Raw genomic sequence first — 22,393 nt, forward strand, 5'->3', positions numbered from 1 at the left:
GACGCACGCGCGGGCGGCGCGAGGGGCAGGTCGAGGCGGTCGGCGCCGTCAGGTACGGGGAGCTGGAGGCGGGCGCGGGCAACGCGCACCTCGGCGGCCTGCGCCGCGGAGGCGTCGGGCTCGTTGGAGACGACGGCGAAATGGAAGTAGAAGATAAGTACCCAGAACATGGCGCAGAGCGTGGCGAGGAAGCAGAGGCGCGAAGACGCCGGCTTCCCGCCGCCCTTCTCCATGTCGTCGTGGTGGGACGGCAGGACCGGGCGCCGCCTCATGGAGGGCCGCCGCGCCCGCGCCAACACCACAAGTCCACCACCACCCACGCACCGACAGCTTGAAATCACCGCCCGGCGCCCGAACCACGCCACATCAACGACACCGGCGGAACGCCGATTGCACCCAGAACAAGCGGCGGAATTGGGGTCGGATTGGCGACCGGGCGCGGAGAAACCGGATCGGCGGATCGCGCGAGAGGAGGGACTGAGGGAGGGAGGGAAGGGGAGCGGAACGGAGGGGGAAAAGGGAGGTTTTGGTTTGGCTTTACGGGGGGCCGGACCGCCCGGACGGAGGCTTATGACGAGCGCACAAGGCTTTCGTTAGCGGCCGGCGTGGGATTTTGTATCTTTCCTCGGATTTGGAGGGGTTTGAACACGGGCGGTTTATTATTGCCGGAGGAGGGTGATGGCGTTGTGGGGGCCGGGAGAGGGCGGAGTGGGGACGGAGGCGGGGGAGACGTGGCGCCTGGCCGCCTTGGGTTGCCGCGGAGGTGGGGCAGTAGTGGCGTGCGCGTAGCCGTGGCCGCGCTGGATGTGGCGGTGGCAAGGGGGACGGCAGGACGCAACGAATATGTGCGCGCGCAGCACAGGTGGAAGTGTCAAGTGTGTAGGTGCAGAGATTACCCGAACTGTTAAATTTTGCAGTCACCTGCGCGAATCTCTTTACTGATTATACTGTCTTGTCTACTAGTGGTCCACAGCTGTGACATGCGAACCAGCTCATGTTCTGCGACGAAATGTGCCACCAGAAATTGGCCTATAAGATAGAGACTTCCCATACTGGGGGCTGAAATTTCAGGACAACGACAAGGCTTGCAATTGCAAGGTGGTAGAGTCATAGACGAAGGGCAAGTGTCAAACAGTGTTTGCCACTGGAACGGCGAGCGGAGTTTACCCGCGAGCGCGAGACGCGAGATAGCAAATCTCCTGAATTTTAGTGAACGCCTTTTATGCGTGGTTTTGTTGCGTCAAGCTTGATTTAGGTGGATTGTGGTTCAACAGGATCGTCGGAACGTTGGTGAGGTGCAGACCCGACACCTCTTTCACGACCCTTCTCATGCGCCGACCACCGAACTCAATTAATGGAGCACAATGCATGTATAGTTTAGCAGCATCTGTAGGTTGTGGCCGTCATGTTAGTGACAACTGACAACAAACTCTCAAAAAAAAGTGTTTTCGTCGTTAAACATTGCAAATTGCACCCGAAACCTACGCATGACGCATCATCAAGTTGACCTAGAAATTAAGCAAAATAAAATGTACGGAGTACGAATTAGTAGTACTATAGTAGACTTTCACGTTTCACCGACCTACATTCTGTCTCGGACTTTGTCGTACGAAGAAAAAGAACAATTGATCGCTTTTTTATCATTGCCGCTGCGCTTTGTTTACACCTGTTTCAGGGCGGCAAACAGGCGAGCCGGTCACATGGATCCAAGGGACAGGTGCGCGGAAACCACAGGCTCCGCGAGGCCGAGGCGACCGACAAATAAACGGGATCGGGACGCGGCCGGCGCTCCCCACGCAGACAAACGTGCGGGCGCCGGCGGGTCCGTCGGTGGCCCGTCCTCACAGCCGCGTGGCAGCGGTCGCGAGGCCCGCAGGCGGTGACGCGCCGGCCGGCCGCAGGAGGCTGGACTGGAGCCCAGGAGGAGCAGGGCAGAGGTCACGCCCACGCCGTGCCGGATCCGCCGCACCAGATCCCGAAAGGAAATGGGGGCAAACACAACGCTGTTCTGCCGACACTGGCGCTGATGATTCCCGTTTTTTTTTCAAGTTGAAATATGCCTGGTCTATCTGTGACGAGCGATTGACTCGATGATTTTGAGATTTTTCTGATTGAGTCCATATTTTATATGTGCATGATTATACTAGCGACTAACCGGAAGTGTTGTGTTCTGTGTGCTGTGGTGTTGTGTGTAAACATATCTTATGTGTTGTGTCTCTTAGCTTGTGATGTGCACGTGTTGAATGTGACATGGTGGTCGGCGGCATAAGGTGAAGGTCAAGCGAAAGGTTCGTGCCGATGTATTAGGGCTGTGAAGGGTAGACACGAGTAGACTTGTACCAAGGGACCTGAGAAGTCCGGGCGGGGTCACGGATGATCCACATGGTGCACGGAAGAGCAAGAGTACACTGGGATGAAGACGGTGTCGGTCGAGTCAAGCAGGATGGAGGTGAGTTGAGTAGGCGTCTTCAGAGCCGGGAGTGAAGGACTTGGAGGCGTTGAAAGCTTAGTGGAGGCCGGACACGCGTCGAAATCGGTGAATCATGTCGTGCGAGGTGTGCAACACGCCTGGCGGGGCGTGCGAGAGGGTTCGAGCGATTTGGCCTCAAAACAGGGGCGAGTCCGATGCGGCCGGACAGCGTCGAGTCGGACGACGTGTGGCACCATCACGAAGCTTGCGTCGAAGCTAAGTGAAGTCGTGAAGGTGACGAGTGCGTTCAATGTGTTGGACGGTTTTACCTGCTGTGTATTTGTTTTGCATGCTTCGTGTATATCAGATGCGTAAGATGAACTATCTCGAGTGAAATGTCTCTTTCGCACTACAGTAATAGATGATGAGGCAATCATTGCATATTGTTTTAGGTTACTGCTTGAGCATTGCTTATTAGCTTTTGTCGGTCAGCAGCTTGGCTGCTTGTTTTGGTCTCTGTTCTTGAGCAGTTGTTAGTCTCTTGATTAGTTCAGTTCGCAGTAACTTCTTGTGCCTCCTGCTAGCTCTAGTTCTTAAGCTTTTGCTAGTCTACTAGACTGTACAACTGCTTCTCTGAAGTAATGCTTTTAACTGTTAATTCCATCATCTTAAATGGTGGTTTTAGTAGTGCAGCAGCAAGGTCTTATGAGCGGCTCTTTTCCTTTTCATTCAATTTGTTTCCGTCACGCTTTGGGCTATTCTAATCGTTTGTGCCTCCTACTAGCTCTAGTTATTAAGCTTTTGCTGGTCTACTGAACTGTACAACTGCTTCTTTGAAGTAATGCTTTTAACTGTTAATTCCATCATGCTTCAACGGTGGTTTTAGCAGTGCAGCAGTAAGTTCTTGTGAGCGGCTCTTTTCCTGTTCATTCAATTTGCTTCCGCTACACTTTGAGCTATTCTAATCGTTTCTAGAATGAGTTTGTCATGAATTGACTTGTATCATCTCGGTGATTAGAAACGAGGTGTGTTTGGAGTGGCTATCGGGATATAGACCTTGTTCTCGGAGAGAATTTTAAAGGTTCCCATTCACCCCCCTCTAGTCACCCGTCCCGAGCCTTCATTTTTTGGTTTTTTTGAAAGAACGATGCACAAGATCGTACGTGTTTCGTTGATATAGTAGAAAAGTACAAGACTAGTAGTCTTGGGAGGTCATAGGCATGAAAAGTAAAAGAAAAGAAAAAAAACTCGCCCGGTTGTATTGGAACATCAACGCAGGTAACCACTCAACTCAAAGCTATCACTCCCGGCTGGTTGGATTGGGATATCAACATGACCTCCCGACTCCAGTCACCACGACGGCACCCACCAACATTTTTTGGTCTGGGGTAGAGTAGAGTAGTTTAGCTTTCTTCAGCACCGAATTTTTTGGCCCCGGTGCAAGGCCTGCCGCGCTTGACCCGGGTCGGGTCCGTCCCGGTCGGGGAGGCCCGTCGTAAACCGGGAGGGGAGTTTTTTTTTTAAAGCCATAAAAGGCATGTGGGCCCCGGAGTTCCAAGGGGCAAATGACGTGTTGGTAAATTTCAAACTGCTGTACCCAATTTGATTGTTTTGGACCGAGCTGCTAATGCTCTTTGTCTTGTGCCATGCAAATGGCCCCTACCGAAGGATGCAAGTCTTTGTTTCATCGGATGAACGTCGCGATCGGCAAGATACCGGGCATGATGACGAAACGAGAACCGGAGGAGTTACTAGGTTGATCAAAGCTCCAGAGTCCAGAAGATAATCAGAGGACACCGTAGCATAGCGTCCATGACGCATTGACGCATCGCGCTGCGCATCTGCTCCCCCATGCGGCCATCTTCCCCCATCATTTCGGGTCCCCGGGCGGGACTGTCCCCTGGCCTGATGGAGCCCCAAAGCATTTATCATCTTCGGATATCCGTGGCATCTCATGGCTCCGTAGTGGGCCTCACGTACGTGGGTACCGGGACGTCTCCCATGTGTCTGCGACTCGTGGAGACTGTAGAGCAAGTCTCTGGGTTGAGGGTTGCCCTAATTGCACGGAGAGCCGCCATTTGTCAACCCTGCAACCTCCAAATGATGGTAAGGTTTAGGAGCATAAAAAAGTGTCATCAGTCAGGTGCGGACCTACCGGAAACGGGAAAAACAATGGCACTAGGCGACGTGTGTTGGGTGCACGATCACCGGCGCGCCTATGGGCTAATGGCAGCGACTTCAAAGCCACAGGCCGGGCCATGTTAGCGTGTCGAGGCGCGACAGAGATGTCTTCAGATTTACTGCTGCTTGACGAGATTCTAGGCCATGTTTAGTTACTCCCAACTCCCAACTTTGACACTATGCAAAAAGAAGATTCCCCATCACATCAAACTTGCGGTACATGCATGGAGTACTAAATGTAGATGAAATTAAAAACTAATTGCACAGTTTTGTTGTACTTTGCGAGACGAATCTTTTGAGCCTAATTAGTCAATATTTGGACAATAATTCACAAATACAAACGAAACGCTACAGTGTGCTACAGTGCTGTAACAGTAATTTGGCACCTCCCAAATTCCCCAACTAAACACGGCCCTAGATAGGATGTTGCTACTGGCTCGTACTACTTGTATGTAAACTATGTAACCAGTGCCGCCTCGAGATTTGGTTGCAGAGATGCCCCTCGGTCCCCGTTTAATTTTCTTTTGATTGGAGATGCTCATGAATCCTGATGGTTTTGGTACTTTTGCCTCCTATATATACCTCCACGCAGCAAGCTCGATGGATCAGGTGTCAACCTGCTCATCCAGCAGCCTTAGATTCAAAGAGGTATTTGTAATTTTTTTAGCTAGTTGTTCTTTTGGCGGTAAAGTGTTCCTTTTTTAGCTAATTGTTTGTAGTAACTCGTTTAGCTCGACTGGATCCTCTCTTTTTCAGTTAGCATAATAGACAGCTCTCCCCGTCGTTTTTTTAAAAAAATATATATGATGGTAATTCTTGAGTTCCAGCAGACCTAAACATGTACCGTAACTGCAGGATGAGAAGCAAATCCTGACCACATTATTCACTACTACCAATTAAACAAACGTTGATATATGGTTACCACTGTAAGACAACTGCTAGACCGATAGCATCACTGCAGCCAGCCAGCAAAGCCTGCTGCGGTGTGTGGTTCAAATCCTATTGCTCACAGCCGTGCCTCATCTGCGTTAAAACTGTTGCGAAACAGTAAAGCAACCCATCGCATCACAGCTTTTCTTTTTAGCGAAAGGCAGGAGCTTATTCATTGCTCGAAACATTTTTACATGTAGATCAATGATACATTGTAGGCTCCAGCATCCGATCCATACATGGCGAAGTGGACTGAAAGAACAGGCTAGCTTTTGCTTTGCTGTAAATTATGAGCAACAGTATTTGATTTCCTGCATTCGTGACTGGAACTCCACATGCTTGAAGCTTTCTCGTCTGGACCTAAACTCCTCCAGGACTGCCTGCCATATACTTGCACTTTGGTTTTCCTTTCATGCTATTAATTACCTCTAGGACGCATTTCTATTCGCGAGTGTGTATGTTTTTATCTTACCCCAAGCGGCCTGTAATTATTTTTTCCCATCTAGGAACATCTACTTTTTAATATAATTGACAGCTCTCCTGCTGGTTCGTTAAAAACAAATTAATTACCTCTAGGGCAATCTGAGGCCACACGGAAAAACTGTTCATGTCGAAGTTTTGCGCTAAACACATAGCTTTGCTCGCTGATCCCGGCTGGCTAACCACCCAAGCTGTTCCCTTGATACCAAACCCTGAAACCCAAGCTTTGCTCGCGTGACTGCTCCATCAACACTCAACTTCGTCGTACCCAACGCCAACGGGGGAGGGATCCATTTGGGAGGACTTTGCTGCAGACTCGTAGCAGCAGGCTCCTGGTAATCAGACAATTCCGCCGCTTCTTCAAGCTTGGACAAGTACGAGTGGACGAAATGGAAGGTTGAGAGCGGGGTTTGAAACACATCGCTAGGAATCACATCAGGAACGCGCGCTAAAAATAAGAAAATTGACAACATCACAGCTCACAGGATACAAGCAGCGGGCCTGTTTGCCGAACGGTTGGTGGGCTTTTCGCGCCGCATGTACGCGTGGATGATGATGGGTGGGCAGTATTGGTTTGGGCCAAAAATATGCATTCACGGTCCGTCCTCCGCAATGGACCAGCAGTGAGCGGATCTGTTTGCCGAACGATTGGGCTCCTAAATCCAGCAAAAACAGGACTAAAAAGATCGGGCCTGCTGCGTGCGTATTGAAATGAAGTGCACTGGGCCTAGTGGACTTATTTGGCATCGAAGCCTTGCTATACTACCGAAGTGAACCGGGCCCAGTGGACTCCCTATTTCCGCTAGCAAAGTAGTCTGCGCTGCCATCGTCATGGACTATGCACCGGTCTCTGCGGTTTACGGACGAGAATGAAAGGTGACTCACGATTCACGATCTAATTATTAGCTAGTTGTAGGTTTTTACAGAATCCAAAATTTGCTTCATCATTCAAAGCCAGTGTCAGTGGTACAGCACGCCTCTGCAGACTGCGACAGAAATACACTGAAACCTCAAGAGCGAGCATCGCGTCCTATACCCGTCATCGGACATTCGATCTCCTTTCCCCCTTTTTTCTCAATGTGCTAATGCATTTCTATCAGCTGATAATCTCTCCCCAGCTAATTTTCCGATCTAACTTTGCTGAGCACTTCCGCCGCCCATCTCCTCCCTCAGCTTGTTGACCCTGGCGACGATCGCCTCCACCGTCACGTCCACGGCGTCCCTGAGCGTCTCCAGCCTCGACCTCGGGTCCGCGTACACCAGCCTCGGAATCAGCCCGATCACGGTCTCCGTCATCCGCTCCGCGACCTCCGGCGGGATCCTCCGGAGCGTCTCCTCGATGCTGACGTTGCCTGCGCGCACGTCGGCCTCGGGGATGAGCACCGAGTACGTCTCGTGCGCCTCCGGGAGGTGCCACCTGTACTGCGTGTGCGCCGAGTCCGGGTGGAAGAACACCGGCACGCAGCCGGCCATGATGGCGTCGAACGCCGACCGCCGCGTCATCGTGTCCCCCGTCGGCTGCAGGCAGAAGCGCGTGCCCTGGAACACGCGCATGAAGGTGCTCGGGATGAGGCAGTTCCGCTCGTTCTTCCGGCACTGGACCAGCTTGCAGAAGCTCGACGACCCGCATTGCCGGATGAGGTGGTGCCGGATCGAGTAGGGGTCGTTCCGCGCGCCGCCGGCGAAGGAGAAGAGCCACCGGCGCTTCATGGCGCGCATCCGCCGCTGCCACTCGAGGATCTGGGCGTCCTTGGCCGGGTGGAAGTAGGTCGGGTACGGTATGGCGAAGTCGAAGTCCGTCCACGGGAGCTTCTCGACGAAGAGCACCGTCATGTTCTGCACGGCGGGGAGGTGGAGGAGCTTGCTCCCCCACTCGGAGTCGCTTTCCGGCTGCCTCTGGTGGTCGTACGCCGTCCTCCCGGACAGGAAGAAGTGGTCGCGGCCGCCCATGGCGCGCCACTCGGGCCGGCGCGTTAGCCATTCGACGAGGTCGAGCGACAGGGCGTCCTTCTCCTTGGCCGTGGAGTTGACGCCCCACAGGTGCTGCACGATGTCGAAGCCGGCGTAGAACGGCACGAAGACAGCGGCGGCGCGGGAGGGGTCGTCGGTGAGGCAGTCGTACTGCTGGACGCGGCGGTGGAAGATGATGTCGAGGCCGAAGTGGTCCGTGGCGTACCAGCCCTTGTCGGCGAACACGCCGTCCGCGTTGTCCACCGGCTCGCCGAGGCCGCCATTCTCGAGGTACCCGCACATGTTGTGCCACGGGTACCAGTGGGCGCAGTTGGCGAGGATGTCCGCGTTGAACCGCGGCGGCAGGTCGTGGATGTACACGTACCGCCCGCGGCAGGCGGCGTCGTCGCCGCCGCGCGGGCGCCGCTCCGCCACCGCCGTATGGAGCGCGCCAACGCTGGTTGACCCGATCTTCTTGAGCTGCTGCTGTTGCCGGAGTAGGAAACGCTGCCCGTCCTCGGCGCCATCGGACGGGACGGCGACGATGGACGCGTGCGGCGCGCTCACCAGCGGGGCGCGGAACACGGCGAGGTGGAAGTAGACCATGAGGAGCCACGAAAGGGCGGCGAGCAGGAGGAGGCGTGGCAGCCACCGCTTACCGCCGTGGGCGCCGGTCTTCTCCATGCTTACTGCTAGTCTGCTACGCCGTGTCGTCGAGTTCCTCGGGTGAGCTTATTAGAGTATAGTGTAAGCATGCGGAAACCGGAAATGACAACACATGTGCAGGAGAAGGCTAGTGTCTGTACAGTGCAGACCAGTTGTGAAGAATCGAATGGAATCGCGCGTCAGGAACCGGAGACTGCACGAGCCACGAATCATCGGACCCCCAATCGAAGACGAGGCAAATAAGGAAAAAAAGAATGCGTCTGCCGACGGATCTAATGCAAGATCGTACTGATCTGATGGAGCGGAACACGGAGAGGAATGGAGAGGAGATCCGCGCGTCGGCGTCGCACTGGAGTCATCGGCCAGCGACGACTCGCTTGCCGCCATGGTCAGCATCGCGAGGGCTGCACTGCACATGGGTTTGGGGCAGTCGCGCTACTTGAGGAGTTGACGCGGGGGTTAAAAAATTCCATTAGCGGATCGTGGATCAAGGTTAATAATGGCTTAGCATTAATCAGGCCTGCTCAGTCCTCGGGGCGCGCGCGATCGAGCGTTGCATCGCCGGCCGGGCCGCGTGTTGCTGAAGCAATGGAAGAAGAACGGAGTGCTCCGACGCGCGACAGCAGCATGCACCGTGCAAGAGAACTACAGAAGCATTTGGATCGAATGGCAAGTTACAAGGTTCAGTATACAAAATCAGGCGCTTTCTGCGACAGTAGTCTCATCAGACGTTTGGGCCCTGTTTGGATTGAAGGATATCAAAGGGAAATCATAAGAATCCCAAAATGGATGAAAGGAAGATAAATAAGCGTTAAGAACGGAGGAAGCGGCGATTCATTTCCTTAGGAATACTGTAGCCAGATGCTCATGTCATAGGAATGAGAACATCCATTCTAATATCTTGTTTTTCATTTCCTTGGCTGAAGCCGGAGGCAAAGCGCGTGTAGAAGAGTGAAGGAACAAGCCAGGCAACATAGCGACTAGCAAGAACTTTGGTTGTTCCTTGGTCGCCAACCGTTTCGTCCTCATGCAAATCGGTCTCGAACGCAATTGTTGCTGGGACCCAGGACTAACGCTCTTTTCCGGCGTTGGTCTCCTCATGACGCACTGCTTCCCCCCCCTCCCCCCCCCCCTCCCCCCCCCGGCACCAGATGCTAAAACAGAGAGAGATGCATTTGCAATCCACAGCTTGTTGCATGGTTACTAGCTGTTTTGGGGGGAAATGCTATTCCTCACTCGAGTGATTTGATGTTGCTCCTCACTCAATTTCAATTGAACCTAGCTGAAGGTTGGATTCGAGCTCTAGCAAGTCGGCAAGTAGCTCTGACGAGATTAGGGGTTCAAGGTTTATGGGTTTGGGTTTTCGGAATTGGGAGCTAGAGGGAAGGTCCGGTGAAGGTGGCGGGCGCACGGCGGTGAGGCACGACGACGATGTTACTGCCGGCCAAGCGGTGGAGGAGGCCGGTTGGGCTAGGTCAGGACGTGGGCAACGATGGTGGTGTTGGATTTGGTAGCCCGTCAGTCCACCAGGGTGTTACCCAAATGGTTGATTTGTAGGTGAGGGCGATTGTGAAACCAAGAACTCGAAGGTGATCACGAGAACACGAGGGACACAAGGGTTCTAGACAGGTTTGGACCTCCGGAGAGTAATATCCTACGTCCTATGTGCGTGGATTGTATTGCCGGTATGAGATAAGATGCCCTCGGGGGCTCCCTTGGCCGCCTTATATAGGTTGACGACCTAGGGTTACAAGTCGGTTTGAATCTAATCTATTCGGTAGTTACATGGAAAGTAATCTGAGTCGGAATACAATACGCGTTCCATGATATCCGGGCAGATCTGGATTGTCTTCTTACCTTGACATGTACTCCAAGCAACTTCATGTCCTTGACCCGCACACCCTGATCAGGCAGACCCACTTGTCAGGTCCGTCCAGTATCCTGGTCGGTAGTGACCCATGTGGTACCCATATCCCTTATGTGGCGGCAGCTGGCACGATGATGTGGTGAGACCCTAGCCCGTCTGTGGCAGGGTGGAGGCACATGAGGCGGTGATAGGGGCGAGGGAGCTCGGGGAGAAGGAAAAAGGCATCGGTACCTGAAGGTTGAAGATGATAGAGAGATGTCGGATGTTCATCCAACTCCTGAAAAATTCAGGTGAGGAGGATCGTTGTTTCACTCATGTGACACATGAATTTTTTTTCTTTATGAGTCTAGTTTAAATTAAGTTTCCTCCTATGTTCCAAACACCTAATCTTTCTTTATTTTGCCATAGCATTTTTTTACTATTCATGTATCTTTCTGTTCCTATATTCTTCATTCATTTTGTTCCAAACAAGATATTAATCATTCATTTTGTTCCAAACAAGATGTTAAGGTTGACCATATACTACAAGATTACATGGACTCTGGTATTTTGACGATTCTCTTAAGTTTGCCATTCTAATTTTTTGGTGCATATGTTTTTCTCCCTCGGACATGTTTCATATTGTCTTTTATGTGTTAATTTTTTATCTTTTAAAAACTACATGAGTGAAGTTGTGTGGAAATATAAATTTGGAAAATTGCATGCTTCCTCGTGCATCAGGTCTATCTTTGTCTGCGGGCGCATCAGAACATGCCATTTTTAATGGGAGTTTCATACTTATTTAATAGAGTATCGTGATAGCATTTTTTAACGTGGCAAAGAGTTAATGAAGAGATAGGTAAATTGAGTTCATGTATACACTATTTTCAAAATTGTTTGTGTCTTGTATGTGACCAAGGAAACAACAATGAACGAATTAATGCATTATATAAAGTTATCTCAACTACGAATTAAATAGTTTTTTTTCATATGTGGTATTTCGAAAGGGGATTGCTAAATCATGTGTGAGTATTTCTTACCTTCCCACACTTGAATTTTCTTCTCTCCCTATATAGCTGAGATTCACCATCTCCGGCAAAATTCAAATCATCTTCCACATCTCTAGTGAGCTCTGGTGAGGACAAGGAGTTAGGATTCGGGTTAGATGTTGGGGGTTTGGGTTTCAAACTCCGGCGAGCTTTTTTCTTGGAATCCTTGGGCATAGAGGGATGGTCAAGGAGGAAGGTGGGCCCGATGGTGGTTGCAGTTGGTGGGCGGGAGGTGAGGCGGCGGGGATGCCGCCAGCCGGGTGGTAGAGGATATCTGGTGGGGTAGGGTGAGGCGGGAGGAGCTCATCACAATAGGTTAGCATGAGGAGGGTGGGGTTAGGGAGTGTTGCAGGGAGCTTCTCGTCACCACTTCTCGTCACCAGTAAAAACTGGCTACCTTGAGGTAGAAGAGGATTAGGTGGAGAAGAAACGCGTGGAGTGTTGAATCTTCATCCTATGGCTATAAAATTTGAGTGTGCAGGGTTGTCAAAGCACTCGGGCACCACCTAGACAGCCACTTTTGAAAACATAAATATGAAATCCCTCATTGAAAATGGCCTTAGGGACGTGGTAATTTAATCGGTTGTTAATTTTTGAAAACTCAGCATTTGAACTGGCTGTAGACATACTCCTAGTTCGTCGAATAAGAAAACGTTTCGCGACCTCGAGTGCTCAATTTGGGACTGAAAACTCAGCTGAACCCAATATACGATATAGAACAATAACGTGTAACATTGTACTCACCCAATTAATGTGTAAACGACTAATCTCGTGAACTGATTCGACTATCCAGCATTTCCCCCCCTTTTTACACTGGCAGCGTTAGCGGCGTCCTTGAATCCATTGTTTAAGCGTCATCATTATTCTGGAAACGACGGATTTAGGCCCGAACCTCGACTCCGTCGAGACGTACAGGTTCGGCGGGTCCTCGCTGACCGGCCGACCACTGTCCACGTACTCACCTTTCTTGATCCGCGCCACCGTGTCGAGGACCCCCTCGACGGCGACGTCGAACGCGTCCTTGATGGTCTCCAGCCTCGACCTGGGGTCGGCGTACGAAACCCTCGGGATGAGCTTGATCACCTCCTCCCGCATCCTCTCCACCGTGTCCGGCGGGATCGCCCGGAGCACGGCCTCGATGCTGACGTTGCGCCGCCGGACGTCGGCGTCTGGGATGTACACGGAGTAGTTGAGGTGGTCCTTGGGGAGGTGCCACCGGTACTGCTTGTACGCCGACGCCGTGTGGAAGAACACCGGGATGCACCCGGCCACCATGGAGTCGAACACCGACCGCCGCGTGCACGAGTCCCCCGGCGGCTGCAGGCAGAAGGTCGCCTTCTGGAACAGCCGCATGATGTCGCCGGGGGCGTGGCACTGGGGGCTTCCGGGGGCGCGCGCGCACGCAAGCAGGGCGCACGCGCTGGACGCCTTGCACTGCGCGATGACGTGATCCCGGATCCGGATGTCCATTCGAACGTCCGGCCGCGGCGCGCCCACGAACGCCATGAGCCACTCCCGCCGCTGGCCGCGCACCCTGTCCTGCCACCGGAGCACGTCGGCGTCGGACCTGGGGTGGAAGTAGGTCGGGTACGGCACGGAGTAGTCGCTGCTGTGCAGGAACGTGGACTCGAGCACAAGCACCGACATGTTCCGGCCGGCCGGCATGGCGAGGAGGTCGTTGCCCCAGTCCGGGTCCACGTTGTTGCTCCTCCGGAAGTCCCACCCCGTCCGGCCGGCGACGAGGAAGTGGTCGCGTCCCCCCATGCGCCGCCACTGGGGACGCGCCATGAGCCACTCCGCCAGGTCCACGGACGCGGCGTCCCTGGTGGTGTTGTCGTAGCCCCAGTGGTAGCGGGCGAAGTCGAAGCCGGCGTAGAACGGGACGAACACGGCGTTGGCCACGGCCGAGTGGTTGGTGAGGCACTCGTACTGCCTCATCCGGTTGTGGAAGATGAAGTCGAGCGCGAACTGGTGCGTGCCGTACCACCCGGCCTCGCCGGTGATGACGCCGTCGGCGCGGTCGGCGAGCGGCCGGCCGAGGCCGGCGTTGCTCACGAACCCGCACATGTCGCCCCAGTGGTCCTCGGTCTTGCGGCAGTCGCGGATGATGTCAGCGTTGAAGCGCGGCGGCAGGTCGTGCACGTAGACGTACCGGCCCCGGCACGGGTCGGCGCTGTCGGCGCCATGGCTCACCTCCTCCACCTCCACCGCGGCGCTGAGCACGGAGAATTGCAAGTAGAGGAACAGGGTCCATGCTATCACGGCGAGGATGGCGAGGAGCCGCAGCGGCGGCAGCGCGCTCGCCGCGGCCTTCTCCACTCCCTTCGCTCCGCCGACTGCCCGGCGCGACCGAACGCCGCCGCCTTTCGCTGCAGTTTTGGACAGCTGCAGGCGAATCAAGAAGCATTGATATAATCCGGGGAAAAGGCAAAGAGAAACAACTCGTGCTGATGATGAAGTGCATTTCAAGCATGGTATGACCAATTCGAAACGGAAGTAGGCTCAGCCAAGATCAGAGGAAGGGAATTGAGATGTCTCTCACCAGTTGTATGATGGAGTTAGCCACGCTTAGTTGCATGCTGAAGTGTAGCTAGAATCATGCACAGTATACTATAGCGAAGGATCACTCTGGAGTCTGGACTGGATGATCAATTCCAGTTGAGGAACTGAGGATGACGAAGGAATAAGGATGCAGTCTTTACAAATGCAGACGAGTGACGAACCACACACCCTATGAATGGCCTACACCCGTGCTCTGAAGTTTCTGGAATTCAACGGGAATACCGAAGCAGATCAGTCAGCTTTCCTGTGCAGACTGCAGAGGCGGCCCTCGGTTCGGAGCAGCGTTGACAGCGGAGTGGCATTAACTGCAAGATTGTTTAAGGATTTTTAATCGTCCGATTGTTCGGGTAATTATTTTGATAATTGATTGGTCAATGGTAACACTTGTGCACTCCCTCGTATAGTATGTACATCGGGTACGTACTGTATGAACTTGCACGATGGCAGTTTCTGCACAAGGTCCATTTTGTTTGTGCTCCTTCTGTACATTAATAATTATTCCGCTGTTCTACCGGATCTTTAGGTCCACCGGTTGCTAGTTTTACATTAGGGGGGATCGTTGACCAACTTTATTCTTTTTCATTTTTCTTGTTAGGAGATGGTCATTAGGTCCTGTACGTGCTGCAGTACACATGCAATCTGACATGAGTCTATTTTTTCACTAGAGACTTGCGCCGACCATGTCATGAACAGAGATCTACTTGCAGGCTTTCAAAGTTTGCTATACATAGTATCCCTTGCCATTTGCTGCTGTACGCTTTGACGTTAAAAAAAAATACTGTTACAAAAGTTGAATATGCTTAGCAAATAACAAAATAGGAGTATGTTAATAGCACTAGGGATCCCACAGTATACTACTGTAACAATGCTAATTCACAGTGGCTAATTAAGAGAGCGTACATTTCTATCTGTAGGCTGTAGCTAGGCCTACGCACGTTCCTCCTCTCCACAAATTTCGCATAGCTTTCTGACAATGGCTTTCGTAAACAAAGCGTCAATCTCTTAGAGCGCTCTCACCATTGCATATTTCTGCTAGCAACTTGCTTGTCACCAAGCAGGACGTTGAGCTTGAGCACGAGACGAAGACGACGTTAGGCCGAACGGGCTGATAGATAGTAAGGCCCATTAGTATTTAATTTTGTGGTTCAGGCCCATTGTCCGCCGCCTCCACCGCAACGACAAGCCCAAACTTTTATTGAAGTAAATAGCAAGCCCAAACTAAGAAATACTTTCTCAGTCCAATTAGTAGTGGATGGAGCGCGGATGACTAACGGAAGAGGCGGGAAACGGCAAAACCAGCCAGCAGCCACGCGCCGTCCCGGGGGTGCCAGAGCGAGCGAGCAATGGAGGTCGACGGCGGCGGCGTGCCGGTGGGGAGGCGTGGCGACCTGGAGTCCCTCCTAGAGACGATCAAATCCTCCGAGGTACGCCATCATCTCCTTCGCTTCTCGTCGAGGCGCCGATTTCGCGGTTCCGCTTCGTCCGTTCCGTCCCGCCCATTCCCCTCCCCCTAGGGTTTGATTTGGTCCAGGCCGCCATGAATTCGCGGTGGTGCCCTGATTGGGTACGCGCTCGTGAAACTTGGAATTAATTGGATTGCCAATTAATAGACGCTAGCAAACGCGTTTTGCGTGGGTGGATGTGAGTAGTGTTTTCCGAGCTCATTTGGTAAGCTCCCCATTTGTATTGGAGGTCTCATGTCTTATTGTTGTGATGCTAGTTAGCGATTAATTGTTCTGTTCATTTCCATTTGCTTTCAGAGTTCAGACATTGCGTTTTTCTTCTGAAACAGCGAATGGCATGTTAATATGAGGCTTAATATGACGTTTGTGCAATGAAGTCAATTGCAGCATGCTAACTTTATATCGATTTTTAACAGGTGCTGGAGAATAGAATTGCCCTTATCAACCAACTCGAGAGTTCCTTTGAGTATTCTCCAGATGATCTGAGCCTAATACTTGACAGTCTTACTGTATCCTTGTCCCCCTTGATTATTATTTCATTTAATTCTTTAGCCTTTACTATTTGCAAATAGAGATCGGATGACAAGTCTCACCACCTAGAAGCTGCTGCTGATTCAGTTAGTCCTAGTTGATGCTCTGAGCATTTGCTGTTACTGTGCTTCGGTGTATTACCTTCACAGCATTTTAGGTATCTTGGGATGATTCTGGATGTTCAGGTGTATTGCACTGCGTGCTACACAAGTCAATTTTGCAGGTTGCTCTGAAGTGCTCATGTATAGATACGACTGATTGTCTGGGGCAATTTCTTGCTCTTATTTCAAAGGTAATTTTTACATTTTTTAAGTGGAGTTCGTTAGGGACCTTGGGAGGTGTTTGCCAACTGTAGTGGCTATCTGCAATCTTGTTCAACCAATGAAACCAAATTTAATTGCTCGTATATCTATACTAGGCCAGCTCATGGTGTGGGAAGCATCTCCTGTGGTCTGTCGAATCTATTGAGGAATCTGAAGAGGTCCAAGAGGAAGAACACTCCAGAATTCTCCCAGAGGTCATTTGAAATGTGGAACTGTGCCTTTGACATTGCTTAAATTGTTTGTGTTAATTTGATGGATTATAACAATATATATTGATATATAATCTGCTACCCCTTTCCTCTGCCCTTCTTCTGTAAGGTTGTAGCCTAAAGCAGACCATATATCCATACATGTTTATGATATAAACTGAAATCTTATACCAATGCTCGTGTATTATTTGTGATTCCACTTTATTTCCAGAGTTCCAGAAGAAATCACTATTAAAGACAGTGGATGGTAGAACCTTGCAATTAGCACATGCCAAGTTTCTTTGTAGCTATCACTGTGGGTTATACAGTACATATCATATAACTTATTGACAGAAAGTTGCATTACGACATGAATTTAGTTACAACAGAACTTGTGGACAGAATCTTTGTAAGGCAAAATAAGTGTCTATAAGCAAAAGTTGAAGCTAATTGTATAGTAGGACTACAAATTTTCACATCTCTTCACTAACTTGGCCATTTTGCTTTTATACTTAATGTTACTATATCTGGAGTGCCACTGCATCCTTGATCCATTTCTGGTATCCTTCTCATGAGAAATCTAATAGAAACTCAACTTCTTGACTCCAGATAATTTCAATGACCTTAAATATCTCGATCAAGCTCCTTCCTTCCGCGGCGAAATGCATTACTGTAGATATGGTGCACACTACCGGTGATTTTATTTCAGAGTTGCTAAGTCTGACGGAAAGCTCAATAGTTGACAACAAGGTAAACTTTTATCTAGTACAGTGGTAGAATTAACTTGTTGAAATGGCAAAGCCAGTGGCAAACTGGCAATATATCCTGTATAAGTCAAAAATCAATTTACTGAGAAAGAATTCTTTTAAACTCTTTCGCTAATCAGTTCTTTAGCAAAAGTATTGGCATATATGTGTATGATTTCAGCCACACTTTGCCTAATCTTATATTATACTCCCTCCGTCCAAATTACTATTCGTTTTGGCTTTTCTAGATACATCACTTTTGCTATGTATCTAGACATAGTATATATCTAGGTGTATATCAAAAGGAATGTATCTAGAAAAGCCAAAACGAACAGTAATTTGGTATGGAGGGAGTATTAGGTAATTGTATGTGTTATCTTTTCATAGATATTCTCCCCTTTCCTAAGAGTAGTGCGCTGCTTATTAGAGTTAAATTTGTTACCATTCATTTGATGCCCATATTCAAATTACTTACATATCTTTTAGCAATTTCAAATGGGATATTACATGGAATATTGGAAATTCATCATTGTAATGAACTTCCTAATCCTTAGTCTTGATATATCTTATCAGCATACTCTGATCATATGAATATGAGATAGTGGCGTTCTTTTCAAACTCTTGCCGTGTTAATGTTGCAGAAATGATGTCATTGTATATCTCTCTGATGGATATATGGTCACAGAAAATTCATGGAGCTGCACCGGATATCGCTAGGGCTGCACCTGTTTTTCTAGATGAAACAACCAAGCTGTGCCGGGCATACTCTGAGGCTGCAAAAGCAGATAACTGCAAAATGAGCATACCTGATGAAGATACTACTGTGAAACACATTGAACAAGGTCTTGCTAGTGATGTGACCAGGATTACATCATCCACTATTCAGACTTTGTGTAAATTGGGAACCTATGCAGCATCCAGTGGTGGAAGCCAGGTGACTTTGCTGAATGTATCATGGAAGGGTGTAGTCTCCTTACTGCAAAATGGTAAAGGAATGATTGAAGAAAAAATAAATGTCAGAGAAATCATCCTAACCCTTCTCTCTCTGTCCATAGAATCTCTGAGAGTTGCTGCCGAAACATGGTGCACGCCGTTACCAGAAGCCATTGGTACCTCTGAAGCCAGAAGGGCATTCCTACCAATCAAGTTTTTCTTGATAAATGCTGTAAGGATTTGTTCGGCATATCCATCTGAAGCGATGATTATACACAAGAATATAATCAGGTGTGCACTAGTGATCACATCCGCAAGCATTTTATTCAGCAAGAAGCCACAATTGAAAGCAGCAAATGAGGCACTTGTTGAGTTGTTGGAGCCAACTTTATTTGTTTTACTAGATACACTTATGAAGTCATCTGAAGTAACACCAGATTCCAAATGTCAGCTTGCATGTTATTTTTTTGAAAACGAAGAAGCTAATAGTTCAGATCACATGAGACAAGCTAATCAGATAGAGATAAATTTGGCTTCATTGGATTGCATTTTCTCTACGGATTCAGATGTTGATCATAGAAATAGAGCACTTTTACCTGCTGAGTTAGTTGTGTTTTTGCACCTTCTCAATGCTTCCTCGTGGTTGACAGAAGAGGTGGTAATTGAGTTATCTAACAAGCTACAAACTCTTCTTAATATCTTAACTTCAGAAGACATCTACTCATATGTCCTTGGCTTCGAAATCCCTGCCTTATATGGTGCAGACCATTCTCCTGCAGTAGTTTGGCAACCTGTGTATACTTCTCTCATACAAGCCTTGAAGACTTTTATGATTTCTGCTGTTGCCTCGAGTGCTGCTTGGAATGAGCTGGAAGCTTTCTTACTTGAAAACCTTTTCCATCCCCATTTCCTTTGTTTGGAAATCATTACAGAACTATGGTGTTTCTTCATGCGTTACGCTGAAACTGAGACTTCAATTAATATGGTTAGTCAACTATTCCTCCTGTTACAAACTGTGGCATCACCAGAGGAAGTTCTTGTGCCTCTCAGTACTTTGCGGAAGGTTGCACGTTCATTGTGCATAATCTTGAGCTATGCATCTTCTGCAACTGTTGATCAAGTATATACATGTGTGCTGAATGATGAAAACTCTTCCAAGTCCTCGATCTTACACTTAGCATTGCTGATGGAAGGTTTTCCTTTCGATTCATTATCTGGTGGTATAAAGGAGCTTGCTGTGAAGAAAATGTTTACCTCTTTTGCTGGTTACCTGGAGAACTACTCCAAGAATCATCGAGCAATCAATGCTCCACCTTCTAGCTGGGGTGTGATAGGATTTCCTGTACATGCTCTAGCCTCTGTGTTGCAGCGTTGGTAAGTCCTTTCCCTTACTGGTAGCATTTTTCAGTCTGATGATGATGGCTTTCTTTTACATCTGTACTGTCTTTTTCACAGCGAGATAAAGGATGTTGGTATCGTAGACGAGAAGAGCATCGCCGCTATGTTTAAGTTCACCATCTCTCTCATAAACATGTATGGAACTGCACCAGATAGTGTTAAGGATCACCTTGCCAAGCACATTAGCTCCATGTTGGATATTATCTCAAACACGAGGCATCTCTGCGCATTCAGTGAGATGGAGAAGTTGACTTTGCAGTTGCACACTCTGTTCTTGTCCACTTCAGATAACTCAAATGCAGTGCTGTCTCAATGCAAACCATCGATGGCTTCCTTCATGGCAATTCTTGGTCACTTGAACGTTACTGAAGATGATGCTAACGAACTTTGTTCTGCAATGTGGGATCTGTATCATCTCCTGCTGAAGGAACGGCACTGGGCACTCATTCACCTTGTAATGGGTTCCTTTGGGTACTTTGCTGCCCGCACATCCTTTACACAACTCTGGAAATTTGTTCCTGGAGATGCTGCCCTTTCATACAATGCAAGCACAGGGACGAGCATAGAAGAGAACGGATTCATGCTGGAGCTGAGGGCTTATCTTCAGAAAGAGGCTGCCTTGCACACTGACAGATGGTCTGAAGAGCAACTCCGGTTCCTAGTTTCAGAGGGGAGATCGCTGAAGAAACTGGTTGAAGCTTATTCTGAAATAACAGTTGTCTCTGAGCCTGAGAAAGTGGTGATTACGAAGGATGCCAGCACGAGGAAGAGGAAGGTGCCGGATGGAATCTGCGAAGGGATGCTGTTGCTGCAGAATGGTCTCAAGGTTATGCGAGGCGCCTTTGATGAAGCGGATTCTGCAGAGCTGAAGGATAGGTTTGCTGCACACTTGTCTCGCCTTGAGGATGCAGTTTCCCAGATTGCTACTTTGTCTGACGAAATCTGATATGGAAGCGTACCGTCTCAGATGACATTCGTTGCCGTGCTGTAAGAATGAACTCCCCTGTAAATGTGATTGAAAAACAAATACATGTCGACTGGTGCATTTCAATTTGCTGCAAATCGTTCACTGGTTCTAGATAGGCGAAATTGTGAAGATGCAGACAGTGTAACACAGGGGATGGATCATGCATGTTTGACATGCATGTCGGAATGTTGCAAGCAGGTGTACGCGAGATCTTTTGTATAAGTAACCACACAACAATTTTTACTGCTTTCATAATTCGTACGCCCCGCAGACACAAATACATACTTGCAGTTACAGCATCATATGATCCATGAGACGCGAACACTGCACGCATGCACCGATATGACAGGTTCGAAACAACCAACTCAGGCTATAGCTCGAGCACAAGTGCAACCACGGGAAACGCAAGGCTTGCCACTACTTAAGCAAGATGGACGGTGATCCTCAGCAGCGTCTCCGCGCCGTCGGTGACGTGCTGGCCGGAGGCGATGAGCGGACGCACCTCGGCGAACCCGCAGGCGCCCTTGAACTTGCCGGTGCCGCCGGTGATGGACAGCCGGCACAGCGGCGTGCCCACCTTGTACACCCCGAAGAAGTTGATGGTGTCCCCGTACTCGCCGCCCTCCATCATGGCCGTGAACGCCATCATCTGCGACGACCCGTCTGCGGAGCTCGCCACGTACACGCCCTGCGCGCGCCCCAGCGGCTGCGCGCCGAGGTCCGGCCCGCTCGTCAGCACGTCGTCGATGACGGTGATCGTGCCGAACCCGAGGCTGAGCCCGTCGGGGCCGAGCTGCACCTGCGCCGGGGCCGCCGCGGCCGCGGCGCCGCTCCCGGGCTGCAGGAACCCTGCGCCGGACAGGCCGGTGTCCAGCGGGATGCCGTTGTTGCCGTTCACCGTCGGCACCTGCCCGTTGGCGTTGGGGATCGCCACGCCGTTCCGGGGCGCGCTGAAGCCGATGGGGCGCGCGAAGGGGACCTGCCCGTTGTAGATGTTGCCGAGCAAGCCCGTGATGGGCCGCGCCGTCGGGCTCGAGCCGCCCAGGATGTCGTGCATGTAGAGTTCCAGCGGCGCGTCCGGGCCGCCGGCGCCGGCGCCGGCGCCGCCGACACCGCCGGCGCTGCCTGACTGCGGGTTTGTCGCGGCGACCGCGGCGCCGGTCGTTGCCGCGGCAGGTATCTGCGCGTGGACGGCGGCGACGTGGAGCGTGGCGATGAGGAGGACGGTGAGAGGAACGGCTGGTGATGGGAAGCTCAACATCTTGGGGTTTTGTTGGTTGGATTGGACGTGCTCGTTTCTGGAGCTCAGCTGTGTATATTTCTATGTGTTTCTTGGTGGTTAAACGATTGGTAAGAGAAGGTTTTTATACATGTTGTCATGTTGAAGGATGTTTGCATGCAAGTATGCATCTGAAGGCATGAACGAGTGAAGTAGTTGTGTGTTCTTCCCAGAACATCTGGAGCAAGAGTGAAGCAGTTGAGTTGTGAGGAACTGAAGTGGGTCTACCTGAACCAACAACCCTGAAATAGTAGCCGGTCTCATATATCAAATAAGGAAACACTGAAATAATAGCTGCGAAAAACATGCTGGCTTCAACGGCTTGGTGAGACGCTGAATGCTGAAGCTTACTCGTCCAAAAGCACTTGTCAGTTGTCACTTTGTCAGTGACAGCGATCTCAGAAACTGGAATCCTTGCGGAGATTAAAAGGCCGTCGTGATTGGTGTCTGCTCCCGTGCTCCGTATGGCAATCTAGATAAAGTCTGAAGTG

General features: G+C 50.4%; 5 protein-coding genes across 6 annotated transcripts in view; 1 reads left to right on the forward strand and 4 right to left on the reverse strand.

Annotated features, from left to right (window-relative positions):
- LOC101758539 (xyloglucan galactosyltransferase KATAMARI1 homolog) overlaps nt 1–621 on the reverse strand; it is a 2,421-nt gene extending 1,800 nt beyond the window's left edge. Inside the window, exon 1 of the mRNA XM_004987123.3 lies at nt 8–621. Coding sequence (XP_004987180.1) covers nt 8–272 — 265 coding nt within the window. The 5' untranslated portion in view covers nt 273–621. The remainder of the gene's footprint in view (nt 1–7) is intronic.
- A 6,329-nt stretch (nt 622–6,950) lies between these two features.
- LOC101758944 (xyloglucan galactosyltransferase KATAMARI1 homolog) lies at nt 6,951–8,788 on the reverse strand. The gene has a single exon (XM_004987124.3). The coding sequence runs from the start codon at nt 8,633–8,635 to the stop codon at nt 7,133–7,135; it is 1,503 nt and encodes a 500-aa protein (XP_004987181.3). The 5' UTR covers nt 8,636–8,788; the 3' UTR covers nt 6,951–7,132.
- Nucleotides 8,789–12,240: 3,452 nt separating this feature from the next.
- Nucleotides 12,241–14,188, reverse strand: LOC101759344 (xyloglucan galactosyltransferase KATAMARI1 homolog). The gene is made up of 2 exons (XM_022823157.1): nt 14,055–14,188; nt 12,241–13,897 (listed from the first exon to the last, which is right to left on the reverse strand). Exons 1-2 carry the CDS (start codon nt 14,088–14,090, stop codon nt 12,335–12,337), a joined length of 1,599 nt encoding a protein of 532 aa, XP_022678892.1. The 5' UTR covers nt 14,091–14,188; the 3' UTR covers nt 12,241–12,334.
- A 1,172-nt stretch (nt 14,189–15,360) lies between these two features.
- LOC101773518 lies at nt 15,361–20,842 on the forward strand. 2 transcript variants are annotated; one of them, XM_004985680.3, is made up of 7 exons: nt 15,361–15,498; nt 15,954–16,046; nt 16,226–16,360; nt 16,487–16,585; nt 17,189–17,329; nt 18,011–19,632; nt 19,714–20,842. In XM_004985680.3, the coding sequence occupies exons 1-7, from the start codon at nt 15,418–15,420 to the stop codon at nt 20,600–20,602; spliced, it is 3,060 nt and encodes a 1,019-aa protein (XP_004985737.1). In that variant the 5' UTR covers nt 15,361–15,417; the 3' UTR covers nt 20,603–20,842. The 2 variants fall into 2 exon arrangements, with proteins under 2 accessions (XP_004985737.1, XP_004985738.1); XM_004985681.3 differs by having other exon boundaries at nt 15,443–15,498; nt 15,954–16,360; nt 17,967–19,632.
- Nucleotides 20,843–20,846: 4 nt separating this feature from the next.
- Nucleotides 20,847–22,212, reverse strand: LOC101773107 (dirigent protein 16). Its single transcript, XM_004985679.3, has one exon. It carries the CDS (start codon nt 21,882–21,884, stop codon nt 21,045–21,047), a length of 840 nt encoding a protein of 279 aa, XP_004985736.1. The 5' UTR covers nt 21,885–22,212; the 3' UTR covers nt 20,847–21,044.
- Nucleotides 22,213–22,393: the final 181 nt, after the last annotated feature.

This window comes from Setaria italica, chromosome IX, assembly GCF_000263155.2.
Source record: "Setaria italica strain Yugu1 chromosome IX, Setaria_italica_v2.0, whole genome shotgun sequence".
In the NCBI taxonomy this organism is placed as follows: domain Eukaryota; kingdom Viridiplantae; phylum Streptophyta; class Magnoliopsida; order Poales; family Poaceae; genus Setaria; species Setaria italica.

Excerpts from the sequence above, each read along its gene's own strand:
- LOC101773107 (XM_004985679.3), bottom strand. The coding sequence starts at position 21,884 with ATGTTGAGCTTCCCATCACCAGCCGTTCCTCTCACCGTCCTCCTCATC.
- LOC101758944 (XM_004987124.3), bottom strand. The coding sequence starts at position 8,635 with ATGGAGAAGACCGGCGCCCACGGCGGTAAGCGGTGGCTGCCACGCCTC.
- LOC101759344 (XM_022823157.1), bottom strand. The coding sequence starts at position 14,090 with ATGCAACTAAGCGTGGCTAACTCCATCATACAACTG. Across the intron at positions 13,898-14,054 it reads CTAACTCCATCATACAACTG|CTGTCCAAAACTGCAGCGAA; the intron begins GTGAGAGACATC and ends ATTCGCCTGCAG.
- LOC101773518 (XM_004985680.3), top strand. The coding sequence starts at position 15,418 with ATGGAGGTCGACGGCGGCGGCGTGCCGGTGGGGAGGCGTGGCGACCTG. Across the intron at positions 16,586-17,188 it reads ACTCCAGAATTCTCCCAGAG|ATAATTTCAATGACCTTAAA; the intron begins GTCATTTGAAAT and ends TCTTGACTCCAG. Across the intron at positions 17,330-18,010 it reads GCTCAATAGTTGACAACAAG|AAAATTCATGGAGCTGCACC; the intron begins GTAAACTTTTAT and ends ATATGGTCACAG.